Source organism: Aspergillus homomorphus (genome assembly GCF_003184865.1).
Source record: "Aspergillus homomorphus CBS 101889 unplaced genomic scaffold BO97scaffold_22, whole genome shotgun sequence".
NCBI classification, from domain to species: Eukaryota; Fungi; Ascomycota; class Eurotiomycetes; order Eurotiales; family Aspergillaceae; genus Aspergillus; species Aspergillus homomorphus.
In genome coordinates, this window is record NW_020291908.1 from 460,872 (window position 1) to 478,029 (window position 17,158).

Sequence of the window (17,158 nt, forward strand, 5' to 3'; positions counted from 1 at the left end):
AATGGCGTTTATTTATCGGGGATGGAGCACACCAGGGAAAAGTGGCGCTTTATTTGGAAGCTGCCGGCCTGTCTCACGGAGTTGAGTTTTGGGACTTTGGTAATGAGAGCGGCGATGATATCGTTTAGGCCATGAGACTCTAGATTTAGTGAGTCGCTGACTGCAGCAAGCTCTCTTAATGAACCGCACTCTGCACGCCCACGCCTGTTGTTGTGGTGGTGGTGATGGTTGAGTGAATGTGTTCCGGTCCCGGAGCATTGTAGTCTGAATGATCTTAGATGCCTTAACTAGCTAAGATGGCTCTCCCAATCGACCGACAACCCAGCAAGCGAACTTGAGCCCTTGTATCTTCTTAGGTAAGTAGCGCACATGGACTCCGTTCTGGCTACTTAGTCAGCCCATGACCCTCCTCATCAGCACGTATCGACCTTGTTGGTTTGGGGGCGAATAACAGACCAAGCTACTTCCAAAGGTCAGTATCGCTACAGCCACTGCATAAGAACAAGATCCTCGAATGGTAGACAGCATGAACAGAGTTACTCATGGCCCATGGGTATTTCAGAGGAGACTGTTATTATGCCAGGAGAAAAAGAAAAGAAGGGAAGATCTCAAGTTTGCCGGGGCCGACCCGTTGCCGCCCCGACCCCGTATTGAACTGGGGCCCTTAAGCCCCTCCCGGCCACTCACCCCAGACCTCATTTGCCCGATGGCGGCAATCGTCCGCCGTACTCAGAGGCTCAGACCAGCCGTTCCCCCCCGATTGGAACCCCAGGGATCCGCCCGAACCCGCCCCGAGTAGCCACTAAGGGAGGGGACCAAATGCCTGCCGTGCGGTACTTGGATTACTATCAGATGGCTTGCCTACACTTACTATCTTCGAGATTCTTGCCCGAAGCGATTCTTTTTCGCGACGTGTCTCGCAATATTAGGATGCCTGCCATCTTCTCATTCAATAAAATATCCACCGGTTCTCGGTCTACCTTCACAGCACCTAGCAACCCATGCACAAAACACCCATCCACCCTATCCACAAATACCAACCTCTCACTCCCCAGAAGCAAACCTCACCTTCATCCTCATCCCATCCACCGGCTTAGCAGTGACCTGCATCGTCTAAACGCCGCCGTATCCCATTAGCATACCCCACACCACACGCAAACAATAAACAAACCAACCAAGGATGGTAGGAGGGGGAGAAGAAAAACTCACATTAAACAACTCCTCCACAACCTCAAATCGGCCCCTCTCCGCATCCAGCACCGGCTCACCCGCCGAATCCCGCGCAACAGCCCCTAGCCCAACCTTCTCGAAATCGAAATACCGGAGCGTACACGCAAGAATGACCCGGACCTCGAGATACACAAGCCCCTGCCCGATACAGTTGCGAGGGCCGCGCTCAAAGGGTCGCCACGCACTTGCGGGGATCTGCTCTGCACCACCTCCAAACTTCAACTTCTCACCATCCTTGGGAGATGCACTACCACCACCACGACCACCACTTTCAACAGCACCACCACAGGAACCAAAACCCCCTTCTAACCACCGCTCAGGCCAGAACTCCTCCCGCGTCGGCCCGTAGACCGCCTCGTCGCGCTGCACCACTGTCGCACAGTTATACATCACCACCCCATCAAGACATATCGTCCGTCCGTCGTCCGGAAGCGTCACTATGAACCCTGTTCCTGGGGGTGCATATCGCGCTGAACCTGAGGGGGGATGGAGGCGGAGGATCTCCTTGATGACTGCCGCGGTAAACGTCATCTGCGAGAGATACTTGTCTTCCCCGCCACTGTTCAACAACATTTCCGCGACTGCATCCGGTGAAGAGGACGTATCCTTGCCGAAGATCGTATCCAGCTCGCGCCGGACAGCCTGCAGCACACGCGGAGTCCGACTGAGTTCGTAGAAGGTCCATTGCAGGAGGATGCTGGTGGTGTCGTGGCCGGCGAAGAGGAAGGATTTGAGCTGGTCGGCGGTTTCGTGGAGGAATTCTGGAGTCAGGTGGTCGGTGTCGGTTTCTTGGAGGCTGAGGGCGAGGACGCTGCGGGAGGTGGGATTTCTGTCCCATGTGGTGGTTTGAGTTTGTTGTTGCCGATGCTGCTGCTGCTGCTCAGCGTATTTCGCCTTGATGTGTGTGATGAGGATGGCGTCGATCTGGCGGACGAGATGCTTGCGGCGGAGATACGTGAAGGGGACTAGGAGCCAGGAGAGGCGGAATTTGCTGATATTGCTGTCGCGGCTGTAGCTGGCGAGGAGTTGGCGGTAGAGTCGGGTGAGGGGGCTTTGTTGGTGGGGTAGGCGTTGGGCGTGCATGTCTGTGTCCATTGTTACGGCTCCTAGCATGTATGTATCAGACCTGGGGCTTCCACTCCAGAGAAATAACAGGGCTATTGGCAGTTACCGATGATATCCAGCGTGAGACTGGTGCAGCGGTCCTCGAGGGAGAATTCCTCTCCCGTCCGGGCATATTCATCAAGACACTGAACGAAGATCCGCGCCTTGTCGATAATGCACGGCAGCAATGTGAGAAGATGCTGAGGAGCGAAGCCCGGATTATAGCGCTTGCGTAGAGCTTTCCATTTATCGCCCTAATGGAAAGATAGCGAAGCATCCACGTATCAGCTGCCAATGGCCCGGAAAAAAGGGTTCCAATCACACAAACCTCGGCTGTGATCAAAGAATTGGGCCCCAGTAACGGCTCCAGCGCTTTCATAGTTGGAGACTTGCCCATACTATAGGGAAAGGTCTTTGTGCTTCTCGCGATCTGCTCGGCGATTTCATGGTTGCACACGATGCCGAGGACGCCCACCACCGGGCGAAGGTCGAGGAAATACAGCGGCGGATTGCCCAGGTAGGCCTTCACATCTTCGAATACATGGTCTGCAGGCTTTTAGATTAAATGCGATAGAATACATGAGGGACAAGCGAACCGACATGTCTGCGACGTTCGCCGCGATTGACGAAGTCGTTCAGCGCCTTCATGTGGCCCCAGACGAGGGAAGGGGGGAGTTGCGGCCACGAGGCATACTGTTCGAATCGCAGATATCGAAGCCGGCGCCACAGATAGAGGAATACCAGGGGAAGCAGTGCGAGGATCAGCGTTGGCGTAAGCATTGTATTGACATGGTGGTTTAATCGGGGGAAGTTGAGATTGGCGACTGGGAATGGGGAGGAAGAGGGTTTTCGACTGACATCATCTGCGATGGAGATGTCACATTCCCGCCCCCGCAACGGGGAATTGATTCTTCCTCTGAACTAAAGCTCAATCACCCAAGAACAAGGTTGTATTCGGCAACAAGCGTATCAACTATGGTACAGTCCCTAACCCGCAATCCAGACCCAAAGCGCCATGTTCAGTTCCACCAAAGATGATGCACTGTACTGTGCATGCCAACCACAACTCCAGCCAGATATCTCCCGCAATAAATTCCAGCAATAACACCTTTCCCAATAGCTTCATCTAATATTCCTGCAGTTTATCCACCAATACCCCCGTCAGCCGTCAATGGTAAATCGAGAACAGCGCCTGAAACCCGATAGTCAACTGATCCTTATCGCTAGTCGACAGCTTCCCCTGGCCAGCAGACAGCACCATCTTCATGGCGGCGGGCAAAGTCGTGGGGAAAGCCCTGGCAACGAGCCAACAGACGATCTCCAAGCGGGAACTCTGGTGGCAGATGGCGAAGTGCACGGCGCTATAGATATGCGACTTGTTAACGAAGCGCGCGTCGCCCACACCACGCAGCAAGGCCTGCATCTTCCGGTTATAGCGCCGACGATACTGCATCAATAGCTCGGGGGGGTCCTCATGGTCCTTATCCTTGGGCAAGCCCATGCGCAGCATGTTGAGGTTGGGGGTGATCCAGTGCGGGAAGCAGGTATAGCCCAGGAAGCGCGGCATGGTGTGGGCGTCGTCCCAGTCAACGAAGCCGGTGACGGCACCGTGGTCGTCGATCAGCACGTTCTTGGCGCTGAGGTCGGGGATGCTGAGCACGAACGACTCGCGGGGCTCGGTGCGCCGCTTGGTCGACAGCGGCAAGCACTCGATCATCAGGTCGAGCAGCACGCGGCTGCCACGGTCCCCGATATCATCCTGCCACTGACTGGTGCGCTGCAGCCGGTTGCGCAGGTACGCCGCCGACGAGGTGAAGGGGCCGAACTGCTCGATCTGGAACACGCCTCCCTGCGCACACCCCTCGCAAATATGCTGTAGGTGGATAGAACGGTTGTGAGTCTCGTTCCAGCTATAGCAAGGTAGCTGCGCGGCCGGTTTACTTTGCCCGGGCTTATTCCCTTTCTCCTTCTCCTTCTCCTTCTCCTCGCCGCTACCGCTACCACCCTCCTCTTCAATCGACCCTATCTGCTCGAACTGAAACCCACGCAGCTGCGCCATCGCCTCCGCCACGCTGTCCAGAATACGCAGCCGCTTTTCCTCCAGCGGCACGGGGCCGGAGCGGTCGAACCACGCTTCGGCGACCATGCGGCCAGGGATGTGGGCCATGACGATGTAGGGCGCCTTGAGCGGGTTGGCGAAGCCGGTGTTGAAGTCGAGGACGTCCGGCATGGGGATCCTGGTGCTTTTCTTGACGAAGCGCATCATGTGCGCCTGTGCCGTCAGCGCCCGCCGCGCCGTCTCGGTCATCTGGCCGTGGCGCGCGCTGGCCGGCACCCGGATCACGTATTTGAGCCCGTCGCTGAACTCGACGATGTGGATGAGATTGTACGTGCCAAGCCAGTGCTGCAGCACCCAGGCTGTCGGCGTGGTCGTCGCCGTGGCTGTGTTCTCTTTGCTGCTTTTATTGTTCTTGTTGTTGTTGGTGTCGGGGTTACTGCTGTACTTGCTGCGGACGCTGACGGCCAGCTTGACGAGCGCCTCGTTGGTGATGTCCATGAGCTCGCCGAACCGCTCTTGAACGAACTCGTCGTCGGGTTTCTCATCGTGGTAGATGAGTGCTGAAGACATGATGACCGTAATTTCGAGCAGGAGTTGGTGCAACGAACGCGTTGCAGGTCGCGGCTTAGTGGTTAGGGTTGGTTCAGTGACTGAAGATAGATGCTAGGAATGAGAATCGGTGATCAAAGAAAGATGATAGAGTGAAGTAAAACTGTGACCCCTCCCTCTCCACATGACGCTGTAGGCGGTCAAAGCGAGGTGTGTTTATCGGTGTTATTCACTTGTGAACAGCTACCAGAACGACGTCATCTCTAAGCGATGCTATACACAACACCGTCTCTATAGTTACATCCCGTCCCAACTGACGTTACCCACATATCATAGAAACCAAAATTAAAGGGCCACAAAAAGTACTTCTCTCCTTAAACATATTTATTAGGTTAGAGTACTTCATAAGCAGTGCCCGTTGTTTGATACTGATGCTTGTGTTCACACCACATACAACAAAGATGAGGTTCTGAGGACAAAGACACATAAAATCTTCTTCAGTTGGAAATGGTGCACTGGCGTTATCAAGAACTCGGACCACGGCAGAAGGATTATCATTACAGACTATATATAAAAATATAAGGTCTTATGCCCATAAACCTTGTCTAATTACTCCTCCATACTGACTATCTCTTGCATCAAGTCATACCGAATCTTCTCCCCCACGCGGCTATCTCTCTGATACTCCGGATGTGTCATGACCACTGACCTCATCCATTGCGCAGGGGTTGGAAGCTCTCCACTGGCCCGTTTGCTGATCACGTCTAGATACGGCTTCAATCGCTTTCTCTCCAGTAACGGAGTTTCAATGTACTGCAAATAGGCCCAAACGATGTTGATCAATCCCGGAAACCCGTTTGAAATTTTCCGGTTCTCGCCGTTCACAATCTCATCCATGGATAACAGAGCATACGGCGAGGAAGGGTCTTGATAGGGTTCTTTAGAGCTTCTCCATGTGCTTGTCTTTGGTTTCATGCAGCAATCTGGTGAACATCCCTCACATGCGTGGTTGTTATGTGGCTCTGTTGTAGACCAGCCCGTGCGACGGAACCAGATTCGTTGGTCGAGCGCTGCGTTGCGTTTCTGGGCTCGCTCCATGGAGTCGCTCAGCTTGTCGATAGGAATATAGAAGCTCAGATGAAAGATGGTGATAGCGCGCGAGAGAAGGTAAATGAATATGGAAAATGCCGCATTGTCCAAGTCTGTCAGCTGAACTTCCATTGGCCGAAATTCGACTCGCCAGCCGGGTCCAGAGTCACTCAACGGGGGCTTCAGGCGTACATGTTGCCATACACTGTTGTAAAGCATATCAAAGAGACCCGTATGGTTGGGGTCAAATTGTTCGATATCTTCTCGACTCAAAATCATAGGGTCACGAGAAAGAACGGTTCCGAAGTGATGCGCCAAAGGCTCGTCCATTCCGCCATCCATAAGACGGCATTTAACTTTCTCATCGACAGGCTGCAGAGGTGTCTTGTTTTCCACATCCAGCGGTTTCTCTGACGAGATATATGTCCGATTCCAGGAATAGCGAGGTGGCTGTGGCAACTCTGTCAGTAAATTATCAGCCGCAGTAAGTGGTTTCACTTACGATTGTGGTCAGCTCTTCAGTCGTGCGATCATCGAGGCATGCGGAGATTCGTCCCCAGCGTGTATCTGTATCGACCAAATAGCCTTTGTACATAGGTGTTGCAGCAGTCAATGCCAACATGAGCGGCCCCAATGCCATAAGCTGATCGTGCAACCATCGAGCCTCAGGTTCATTTGGTGCTTGCATCGTGACTTGAATGCAGCAGCTTCCCATGCCAAGGCCGGGGCTTTCCAGATGCAGATGACCCTCTTTCGGGTCTGCTGGGGGTGGATGCTCTGTGGAGTACTCATACGACGCGGTTTTGTCGTAAAACGGTTGCTCCGTCGATTCGTCTCGAAAAACCGGGATATGGCTTTCAAACCGTCCTTGTCGTCGGGCAGCTAAGCTCTCTGTGACCATGATATAGCGTGTACTTGGATGATATATTTGGCGGTACAAAGCAGCTTGTGGAAAGACGCGGCTCAGCTCAGATGCTGTGAATTGTCCACGCGTACCAAGGCCAGGAAAGACACTGAGAGTCACAGGATGTTGACCTGGTAGTAAACATTGTCGAATCAACTTCCGCCTAAATTCCCGAGTCAATATTTGAGGCTCGATGAACTAGCCATGAAGAATCATTCACCTTAAACGCATGTTGCTTTCCGCATTCAATAATGCAGTTATTTCTCCCCCATACGGTTCCCCGGGGGTGGCTTCAACCATATATCGACCCCATTCCGGCTGAAAAGAAACCGCGTTCCAAGGCTCACTGTAACATATTAGCAAGTTACCTTTTCAGAAGCTACCCTATACTCACATGTTCTCTCCTTCGCAACGCTTCCTATATTGGCGCAGAACATCCTCTTGGCTCAAGAGCAGCGTTGCTTTGGATGTGCTCTTATCGAGGTTAATCAAGGTGTACTCGATCTAAGCAGTCAGCGGATATAGCGTCATTTGATTCGCTCAGAAAGCATACCTCATCTCCCCAGAGTGGCTCTGGATCAATTCGGTGTCGTTGTCTCTTCCAAAGGTGCAAAAGTTGCTTGTCTCGGTTAACCTTCCTGAACAGCCATATATAGGGTCAACACTCACTTCCGCCGCTCCTTGGCGAGCGATAGGCGCAAGTTCTTGGATTTCTTGCCATGAGATTGGTGCCGCGTTAAGTCTTCAACATTGAGGTCAGCTCGGTTGAGGAGGGGGTTTTCAGCTGTCGGGTGACATACGGAGGGCCCATGTTTGCAGATGTTGTTCGGATTCAATTTTTTTATTCTCAGTGTTACGCAAAGGTCGGCATCAGGCTATATAAGCCCAGGGGCTCGCGATCATAAAATCGAAGTAGACTTGGATATTGGTGTGACCACTCAATTCCGTGTCGATCGTCATCGAAAGCTGTAAAACACACACCGAGAGGTATCACCTGGCTGCGATGCTCGATGTACGTAATGAGGGCGGGAGAATAAGAAGGTCTCATGCATATTTCGAAAGTCTATGCTCGTCTATTGCCAATGATGAGATAGCACCGAACGGTAGCAGGCTGTTGCGGGTGCCCCTTGCATGGTGGCCTCGTCAGCTATGTCCGGGGAAGCGCCACCCCCGGCGGGAGAGCAAGCCATCAACGCCATCGGGCTTGGGTAAGAAGGTTGACAGAGGGCCAAGAAGCATTGATTGTCATTAGGCTGATTCTTGGTCGAGGCGTTCGCGTTTTGAACCCGGCTTGCGTGGTTGAGTCTCCCGCCTCTCGGGGCCGAGTGAATTGATCTGTGTTGACATACATATTTCTTGACTTGGCAAGGGTTCATTATGGTGGGCCCAAATAACGAATGCATTGGTTCCCAGGCTGTCGATAGGATGCTGCCTGCGATCCGTACGCGCAAAGCCAATGGTCAAGAAAATTGTCGTCGAGACGCGTAGGAATCATGTACGACGAGTCTCTGAGAGCGTGATATTTAGGCTGCAAGGGGTTGTGGATCAGCTTGTAGAGGGATTGACTTTAGATGAGATGAGAAAGTGGGATCGAGGAGGTCTGCTTAGATCTGATACCCTTCAGTATAGGCCCTTCATTCGGAATATACGCGCATCTCACACCGTACAACGCTTAACAGGCAAGTCGTCCTTGGCTGCATGAGAGCACTCGTCATCTCGTGGAGATCCCCCCTGGTATGCGAAGTTCTCAGGAAAAGGAGATGGCTTGGTAGAGGAGGTTGGCTTCGTCTTCGAAGTCGTCAGCCCGGAATGTCTGCGGCAGCACACCGCGAAGATGAAGCTTGAGCATCGGTAGAAATCGGAGGACTGGTCACTGTTCCGAAACGGGAAGGCTCAGGAGCTGGCCCCAAGAACCTTTGGGAGCCACGTGCCTGTAAGACGCGATCCTTGTCGACTTCAGTAGTCGAATTTATTTATTCTTCACGTTGAGATCTTTCTAGCAATCATCGTAAAATGTCCCAAATAACCGTGATCCTACTCGGGAGATTCTTATTGTCAAAATTAGGCGCAACAGTGTTGTTATATTCTCATCTACATGTACAAGTGACGGTAAAAGTACCCATATAGATGTGATAATTTCATAGAATTGGCAAAACATCCTAGAACCCGAGGAGAGCTTTTCATTGCTCTGCCCAACTACTCCTCCGTCTCAACCCTTCACCATACCTCCACAAAAACCACGGAATTGGACAACCGATGACCAGCGCCGTTAATCCTAGGACAGAATTCCCCCAGCCATACCCCAGCGCGCGGTACATAGGAGGACTAAACAACGGAAACCCGAATCCTGTCAAACCCCGCAGAATGTATACACCGCCATTGGCACTGGCCGCATAAACGCTATAGGTCTCAAGAAGATAGGCATTCGTGCATTGAAAGATGATGGTCGCGCCCATCAAGGGTAGAGCAATGCCGAGATCTGGGAAGATCCAGTGTGTTTGGGCCTCAGCGGTCCAACCGTAAATCAACAAACCAATTGGGATGAGAAGACTGGCAGGAATCATGAGGGGAAGGCGGAATTCCGGGTTGCGTTTCTTGGGGCATTGTTTGCTGGTGGTTTCATCCTCAAGGTCGGAGTGGTTCGGAGACAATTGCTGCTGCTGTCTCAGTTGGCGCCGCACCAGGTATTTGTAGACTTTGTCAGCAATAATAGCACAGGTTTGCGCACCAAGAAGGTAGCCAATGCATGGAGCGAGATAGTTGAGACTGCCTCGGCTAGTGGACATGTGGTATTGGGTAGTCCACAAAGTAGAGAAAGTCGATAGGACGAGATAAACCAAGCCGTAGAGGTAGCCATAATAGAGCGCTAGCACCTGGACTATAGGCTGGGTGAGGAGTAGACGAATGGAGCGTAGGAGAGTGCGTTTGTAGAGGTGCGCGAGAGACTCATTGTCTGGCTTATTGGCATCATCCATATCGAAGCGGGTGCGGAGTGTTGCGTCTTTGTAGTAAGGCTGAGACTGCAGCTTGTCCTTCTTGCTTCGAAGGAGAACAGGTGCATATGTTTCTCTAGCCAGACATATACCGACCAGGATGGCTACGCCGCCGAAAATGGACGTGGCATGGAATGCCCAACGCCAACTCGTATAGTCGGTGAGATAGGCACCGGCTATCGGACCAAGACAAGATCCCAGAACTGGACCCATGTTGAGGAGCGCGAGACCAAGACCGCGCTCTTCGGGGCGAAAGCAGTCGCCGATTGTGCTTGATCCGACCTGGTTTAAGCTGTCAGTGCGGTGATACTATGAGGGGCAAAGAGGAGCAGATACCGCCAGTGTGGCGCTTGCACCAAAACCACTCAGCAATCGAAAGACGAGCAACTGAGGGAAGCTCTTTGCAAATCCGCCAGCCAAATTGAAGACCAAAAAGAATAAGTTCCCTCCTTGTAAAACAGGTACACGCCCTACAAGCTCACTGAGTGGACCCAGCAGCAAAGGGCCTATACTGTAGGTAACCAAGAACAATGACACTGCCAATGGGCCCGTCACCGTAGAACCGACCTGGAATTCAGTCGAGATCGTGTCTACAGCGGGTGCAATTATGGTGGACGACAACGGCATGAGGAACACGGGCGGAATCAGCGTTAGCAGGACGATCCATTTTCGATAACTAGGCCAGTCGTGAGGGTGTTCGTCACGCTCAAAATCAATGATAATCGAAGAAGATGAAGACTGGCTGGATTGCAAGTGGGAATCTTGCTTCTCATCCTCCTGGGTAACCTGATTGTCCTTGTCATTCATGGTGGATCTTCGCACAAAAGCGCATACTCATTGATTGAATGCTGTAGAAGACATCTGACATATTTGTATTGTTCGTTTCGACGAGGAATTTGAGCAGGATCGAGCTGTGTCACAGTATGGATCCCAAACCTCAAGCAGGTACATTCCTTTGAAGCCACTTGCGTAATCCCTTGAAACGCCTTTATAGTTCGTCGTTGCCCTTGCATGATCTGCGGCAAATAATAATCCGACGATCTGCAATTCTGTGGCCCCTGGCAGATCACATCTTGAGGTGGTCGGCTGGGTTTCTGGTTCCGCGGGGCCAAGGGTCGGTCGTGTTTTTAGAAGATTATAGAGACTTATGATATATGGAAGCTATGAGATCACTTGTAACAGTGCAGTGACTTCCGTCCTGGAAAAGAGTAGGATCGTCATCTAGGCCCTTCTTGTGGCTCAAGCATGAATCACCTAGCAACTTGCAAGGATGTCGTCGAAAATAGGCTGGTTAGTACTGTAATGACCATAGAGTTTAATCAAACACAAGCTGACTAGTAACGGCAGATCGCCATAAATGAACGGAGATGTCTTGCTCTCTTATTTTCTTTTCTCCATAGTGGATTTACACAAGATAAACTGTCGATTGAATTGTCCTAGGGTTGACTTGTCTATCCCTTTTCTCTGTAGCTCGCGCACCTTTGAATTTCATGCCTCTTTCCATTTATCGCTTTTAGGGAGCGAGAAGTGTGTGCAACCTCATTAAGTAGGGAAATCTAATGTGAGCCTGTTCAAATCGGCTTCCAGTTTATATTGATGAGAATGCACCACACTGGTACATATATGCAGTGCCTCCAGGGCCAACCTGTCCGGAATCAAAGAGCCTGATAGCAATGTGTAGATCCTAAGATAGAAAAATTCGAGATTTTTGATGACAATATATACCTCCCGAAAGCATTGATGACATGGGCACATGCGCAGGCAAACGAGAGAGTAGCGGAAGCGAGTATGACCAATGGACGAGCTTAGCGAGGAAGAGAGTTTCTGAAGTGATAGAGGCTTTCACCTCGAGAAGTCTCCTAGGCAACTATTGGTTTCGATCCACCACCTTGCTTACCGTCGAGCACTGCAGAGCTAAGTTCCAAGATGGGGCACGTAAACAATTAACGGGGTTATCATCGCATAAGGTCTGTCTATAAGTACAGTACTTCCTCCATCCCCTCCCGCTCCACCCCCGTTCCTTTCTTTTATCTTTGACACCCCATCCTCTCCTCCCCACCAATTCACACTTCCTCGCAGTCTTTTCTTCATTCCCCGCCTTTAGTGGTCTGTGGAGAAGGTCAAGAGATGGGAGAATGTGATCTTCAGTGACCCCGGGAATCCGACTTGGGCAGAGGAAAGTATGAAATATCTGATCTGTTTGAATCCCGATTCGCACCAGCAGTGAGGAACCGGCCGCTGGATTTTACAACCTCAAAGATCGTTCTGTACCAGATAGCAAAACCATGAAGGTCAATCTTCCTGGGCTCATGCTGCCAGAGATGAGAGAAGCGTGAGCGCAAGGGCCAGGTGCCGTTGACAAAACTCCCCGAGCCAATCACAGAACCTACGAAGGAACCGTATATAGTGCTATGGAGTAATCACGTATCTCGTACGCAGCCCGTGATAGAATCAGGACCGGGGACGTGATCACCCATGAGATTAAAGACCCACCCAGTCAAGTATCTGCTTCCCAGCTCCGACCTCTTGTAAAAGCAATTCTACCTGCATCGGCTTGCTCGATCGTTCGGCGCGGCCGTGCCGATCGATGGAGATGTTGATGGTTCTTATAGCAGTGATCGTATCATGGACTGGTTGGAAACATGTGACCCGTTCGAAGTATAATATCGCTAGAAGCTTGCAGCATAGCAACAGCAGTTTAGTGTATCTGCTATCTAGTGCTTAACGATGGCTGGGATGATGCGATGGTGAAGGAGGGCCGCAGGCCTGGGTTCGAGTTGCAATTTCTCTACTTTGAGGCAGGGAGTTAGACAGTTAGAATATCATTGACACTCTAGGGCGACATGAGAAGGAGATGCGTACACCACACTCAAACATAGTAGGTCGTAGTGTAGAGACAAGGATGGCTGCAGTCTTAACCTCAAAAAGCTAGTCGGCTCGAGTTAAGGTTCGGCCCGGAGTTAGCAGTGCAGTCCGCATCTGCTAGCTTCATCATAGTGGCAAAATATTTATTGACTGCTAGAGAAGAACGGTTTGGGCGTCTCGGGCTAATAAGGGAGCAAATCATTGTTGAGACAGTGGCTATGGTTTTCAATTAGCGCACCTGGATATTCTCCAGGAGAAGTGAAGGTTGGTTTGTGCAATAATCGACATTCTAGATGCCATGGATTCTCTAAAACTGTACACAATGCAAAGGCAACTCTGGCACAGATCAATCCGCCGCTGAACGCTTGGTGGAGCAAAAAGAGACCAAAAGCGCCAGTCCTCCCCTGTATCATCAAGGTTCATAACGTGCCACGAGCTGGCAGGGTATCAATACAGGAACAAGCAAGGCCCTTCGCACATCCAACAGATAGTGGACGGAGCCAAGCGAGACGAGTCAATAAAAACAGGCAAAGGGAAAAGTAGGATAATGAGAGTCCAGGTACTGGTGGAACAAACAAAAGAGATCAAAAAGAATGCAATCCAAGCGAGTCAGGCAAAATATAAGATGTAAATGATGAAGACAATGAGAATGCAGCTGATGATGTTGGCCGCGGGTTGGCCAACCAGCGCCGATTCCTAGGGATTAGAGTCAGGATCATGATCATCCTTGGTAGGTTCCTCCTTGTCATTCTCGGCCTTCTTTTCAGCATCCAAGTTCTGCTCTTTCTGTTCCTCTTCCGCTTCGTCGGCTTCCGAAGCAGAATTCATTTTTTGAAGGGATGTCCCTTCGGTGGCTGCTACCTCATCCGCCGGATCTGACTTGCTTTCCGCGTCGGGCTGCGTCTCAGCATCGACAGTCTTGGTATCCTCCTCAGGCTGTTCACTTTGCTCCGCTTGCGCTGCCGCTGCTTCGGCTGCAGCTTTTTCCATCTCGGCCGCGCGCGCCTGCTGTCTCTCCCAGACCTCCTTGCGAATACGATCATCTTTGGCCCGACGGAGTCTTTCAGCCTCTTCGACGCCTCCACTCTTCTTCAGCTTGCCCTCCTCAACAAACGCACCGAGTTCCTTTTGGAATTTGCCGACCCGACGGGTTTCCAGCTCCTTCTGCCGAGCTTTCTCTGCTCTCTCAATCGCTTCCAGCCGAGATTCATGGTTGGGTTGCAGAGCGCGCACCTCTCCGAGAACGCTGTCTTTGGCCTTCACTGGGTCGACGGCCGGGTCGATCACGACGTTACGCGAAGTGTGGCGCAGGGTGGGACCGCCGGTAGCATTCTGCATCGCTTGCTGCTTGGTCGCCTGCTCGACAAGAGCAAAAGTCTGAGCAGCCTTCTCCAGGTCGTCCTGAAGATCAGCTGCAAGGTCTTCTTGCATGGTGAGCTGATCACGTTCTTCACAGACTAACTGGAGCTCCTTCTCCCAGATCTTCGTCCACACAGGCTTCTCCCGCTTGAGGAACTCTTGCATCTTCTTGATTTCCTTGGTGACAGCACTGATATCCTTACTGACAGTCTCGAGTTGCCTTGGGAGGGGACGAACGCCACGGCTCACCACATCCTTGCGGAGATCCTCAACAAGATCCTGAAGATCGTCCACGCGAGCCACGAGGCGTTCTGATTCTTCAGCAAGCTCCTTCTTACCAGCGTTCACACGCACGCGACCAGCATCGCCTTCATATGATGGTACGGAAACATCTGCAGCGGCGGTTTTCAAGCTGCCTGCCTTGGTGCGAATCGCGTTCATAGAGCTGGCAATGTCCGACGAAAAGTTCGAATATGTTTGCCGCAGAACTGCAAGGTCGCGTCTCAAGCTCTGAAGTTCTGCAACTTGACTGTCGCTTCCCGTGATTGGTCCCTTCCGACTGTCCTCGGAATTCGAGGTGCTCAGGACAGGCGCTGGAGGCGCGGCAGCCAGACGGGCCATTTCCTTAGCCGCCTCCAATTGACGCTCGGAAACACGTTGCATCATGCTCTCTTGGCCTTCCAGAGCACCTTTGACGCCTTCAATCAAACGACGAACTCCGCCGAGCTCATCATCAAAATGCTTCTTGACTTCATCGAGAATGTCAACGTTTAGCACCAAGACAGATCGATCCTTAACGTCACTCAGGTCCTCCAATTCATGACGGACGCCGGAAACAGGATCCTGGATATAAATCTCTGGCAAATCCACTCCATTGTTATGGGTGTTCCAGGCAAACTTCTCGATGAAAGCCAACTGGAGGCGCCCAATGGTGAGCCCAGAATAGCCTTCAGGAAGGACGAATTTCTTGATCTTGCTCCTGTATTGCAGAAACAGGGTGAGTTCCTTGCCCGGAGATTGCTGCTCTGGAGAATACTGAGAAGATTGCGGTGGGGTGGCGGTAGTAACAGCCGGTTGCCGTCGTTCTGATTTCGGCGTTCCGGGTAGAGCTGGTCCTGTCGACTCCTTTGTCGGTTCGAATGCTTCTGCAAGAGCTGGTTCCTCTGGGGGTTGAGGCAGGTCTGGTTGTCTTCCAACCACCGAAGCATCTGCTACGTCACCCTCCGGGCGTTCAGGGGCTTTGTCTTTGACAGTGTTGGTGGCGGTCACGGGTGACTGCGCACGCGGTTCGGCATGGGACTTTGGACGCTCCTCTTCGATGCTGGGGACCTTCGAGGAAGTCGAAACCGCGCCACCTTTCAGGTCGGTCAATCGGTTTGTCGATCGTTGTCGTCCATGGACGGACCCACGCAAGCGCACGGCGTTGAGAGATTCCCGAACATCCCGGCCACGATTCGGGATGGGAGAGTTTTGGGATGGAAGCACGGGAACTCCGTTCGATGAGCCGCCCAAGTGCTTTTGTATCTGATACGCAGAGAATCGTCGAGACGCACGGCGCTCCAACTCACCGCTTCTCTGCAGAGCACCCAGCGCATCGTCCTGTTTTGGAGGAGGCGGCGGTGCGGGGTACGAGGCAGGGGTGGAAGAAGCCACGGGAGCCTTTGAGGGGGTTGCGCCTTCTGTGTGCGAGGATTGGGACAAAATACTCTGCGTCTCTCTCCTGGAAGCCTCGCGTTCGGAATAGCTGCCCCGCGCATCCGCTGCTAATGTTGATGATGCTCGCGCCATCGCAGTGTCCTCCGCAGAGCCATTACTTCCGTAACGGCGAGTCGAGCGCTTCGGCGAGGTCACGGTCGACGCGGTTTCTTCATAGGCTTGGTTCATCGCCGCCTGCGTAGCTGCAGCACTTCCAGCACTCGCTTGTCGACCGGGCAACGGTCTACTTTCCTCCTTTTGCTGCCGGGACCGTAACCGAGCCTGCTTCTTCTTGAGTCCGTGGAGCAGATTAATAATGATATCACGGATGCGAGGGAGGTAGCGATCGAGAGCTTGCGGAGATGCATCTTGACTGAGGGTATCTTCGAGGATGGTGCGAAGGAGGTCTGGAACGGGGCCCAGATCTGAGGTGTCGACTCCAATAGCATTGAATGCGCGACAGGCCAGGTTGAATTCGTAGCCCAACCGCACGTAGACGTCTGAAACTTCATTTTCCGATGCTTGTCGTCGGGACCATTGTGTCAGGGTTTCGAGTAGCTGTTTCGTGGCCACCAAGAGATGCGTAACGCTCTTCTCGATTTGGTTAATCTGTCTTTCGGGCTGACGGGATCATCAGCACCACGAGGTCAGGCCGGAACATTTGTGGAGCAGCGATAAGGGGCGGTGACCACCAGCGGGCGCAACTTACCACCACGGTTTTGGATGATGATTGAGAACGTGTTGAGCTGGACGAGCTGCGGGGTGCAGACGCCATAGCGGACTCGACACTGCTACCTGACCCAGATGGAAAATGTTGAGCGGAGGGACTTCGCTGCTGGGAGCGAGAGGTGCTGGAGCCGGACTGCATGAGTGCAGCAGACAAGGAAGCTTCGAGGAGGATCCGTTCAAGGACCAGCAGTGGCTAGCTCGGAAATGTGACGATTTAAGAGCAACGAGCAGATGCAGGGTGCAAGGGAACGGGGAAGCGGACCCGAGAACTGTCTCAAAGGGTTGTGTAAGGGGAGAAGGCGGAACGACGGCGAGATTAGAATTTGGAAACGAGACCCAAAAAAAGGCTGTACAAGAAAGGGAGAGAAGTTGAAGAAAGGAGGAAATGAAGAGGCAGGGTAGGAAACACGAGTTCGCAACGAGTGTCAGACGCAGGAGAGAGATATAGCCAAGGAACCAGCCTCTTTTTTCACAGGATAGGGAGGGGGAAGGGTGGAAGAAGTGGTGGTGGTGGTGGTTGATTGAGGTGGTGGTGAATTTAGGTAGACAGGCTAATTCGGAAGACACGGAGTTAGTACTTGG

General features: G+C 52.3%; 5 protein-coding genes across 5 annotated transcripts; all 5 read right to left on the reverse strand.

Annotated features, from left to right (window-relative positions):
• Nucleotides 1-893: 893 nt before the first annotated feature.
• Nucleotides 894-3,114, reverse strand: BO97DRAFT_370557 (cytochrome P450; the record flags this gene model as incomplete). The annotated part of the gene is made up of 5 exons (XM_025692780.1): nucleotides 894-1,113; nucleotides 1,210-2,336; nucleotides 2,402-2,588; nucleotides 2,663-2,880; nucleotides 2,931-3,114. 5 exons carry the CDS (start codon nucleotides 3,112-3,114, stop codon nucleotides 1,045-1,047), a joined length of 1,785 nt encoding a protein of 594 aa, XP_025550713.1. The 3' UTR covers nucleotides 894-1,044.
• A 156-nt stretch (nucleotides 3,115-3,270) lies between these two features.
• On the reverse strand, nucleotides 3,271-4,963 carry BO97DRAFT_454112 (phosphotransferase family protein; the record flags this gene model as incomplete). Its single annotated transcript, XM_025699097.1, has 3 exons — nucleotides 3,271-4,179; nucleotides 4,276-4,776; nucleotides 4,831-4,963. The coding sequence occupies 3 exons, from the start codon at nucleotides 4,961-4,963 to the stop codon at nucleotides 3,503-3,505; spliced, it is 1,311 nt and encodes a 436-aa protein (XP_025550714.1). The 3' UTR covers nucleotides 3,271-3,502.
• Nucleotides 4,964-5,551: 588 nt separating this feature from the next.
• On the reverse strand, nucleotides 5,552-7,746 carry BO97DRAFT_425558 (glutamate--cysteine ligase; the record flags this gene model as incomplete). The annotated part of the gene is made up of 7 exons (XM_025697076.1): nucleotides 5,552-6,481; nucleotides 6,534-7,098; nucleotides 7,156-7,281; nucleotides 7,330-7,439; nucleotides 7,489-7,554; nucleotides 7,605-7,677; nucleotides 7,736-7,746. 7 exons carry the CDS (start codon nucleotides 7,744-7,746, stop codon nucleotides 5,552-5,554), a joined length of 1,881 nt encoding a protein of 626 aa, XP_025550715.1.
• A 1,369-nt stretch (nucleotides 7,747-9,115) lies between these two features.
• On the reverse strand, nucleotides 9,116-10,735 carry BO97DRAFT_347173 (MFS transporter; the record flags this gene model as incomplete). Its single annotated transcript, XM_025691843.1, has 3 exons — nucleotides 9,116-9,529; nucleotides 9,617-10,210; nucleotides 10,265-10,735. The coding sequence occupies 3 exons, from the start codon at nucleotides 10,733-10,735 to the stop codon at nucleotides 9,116-9,118; spliced, it is 1,479 nt and encodes a 492-aa protein (XP_025550716.1).
• Nucleotides 10,736-13,352: 2,617 nt separating this feature from the next.
• On the reverse strand, nucleotides 13,353-16,970 carry BO97DRAFT_98321 (formin-mediated actin nucleation enhancer). Its single transcript, XM_025701176.1, has 2 exons — nucleotides 16,557-16,970; nucleotides 13,353-16,468 (listed from the first exon to the last, which is right to left on the reverse strand). Exons 1-2 carry the CDS (start codon nucleotides 16,713-16,715, stop codon nucleotides 13,490-13,492), a joined length of 3,138 nt encoding a protein of 1,045 aa, XP_025550717.1. The 5' UTR covers nucleotides 16,716-16,970; the 3' UTR covers nucleotides 13,353-13,489.
• Nucleotides 16,971-17,158: the final 188 nt, after the last annotated feature.

Excerpts from the sequence above, each read along its gene's own strand:
- BO97DRAFT_98321 (XM_025701176.1), bottom strand. The coding sequence starts at position 16,715 with ATGCAGTCCGGCTCCAGCACCTCTCGCTCCCAGCAGCGAAGTCCCTCC. Across the intron at positions 16,469-16,556 it reads CATCATCCAAAACCGTGGTG|CCCGAAAGACAGATTAACCA; the intron begins GTAAGTTGCGCC and ends TGATCCCGTCAG.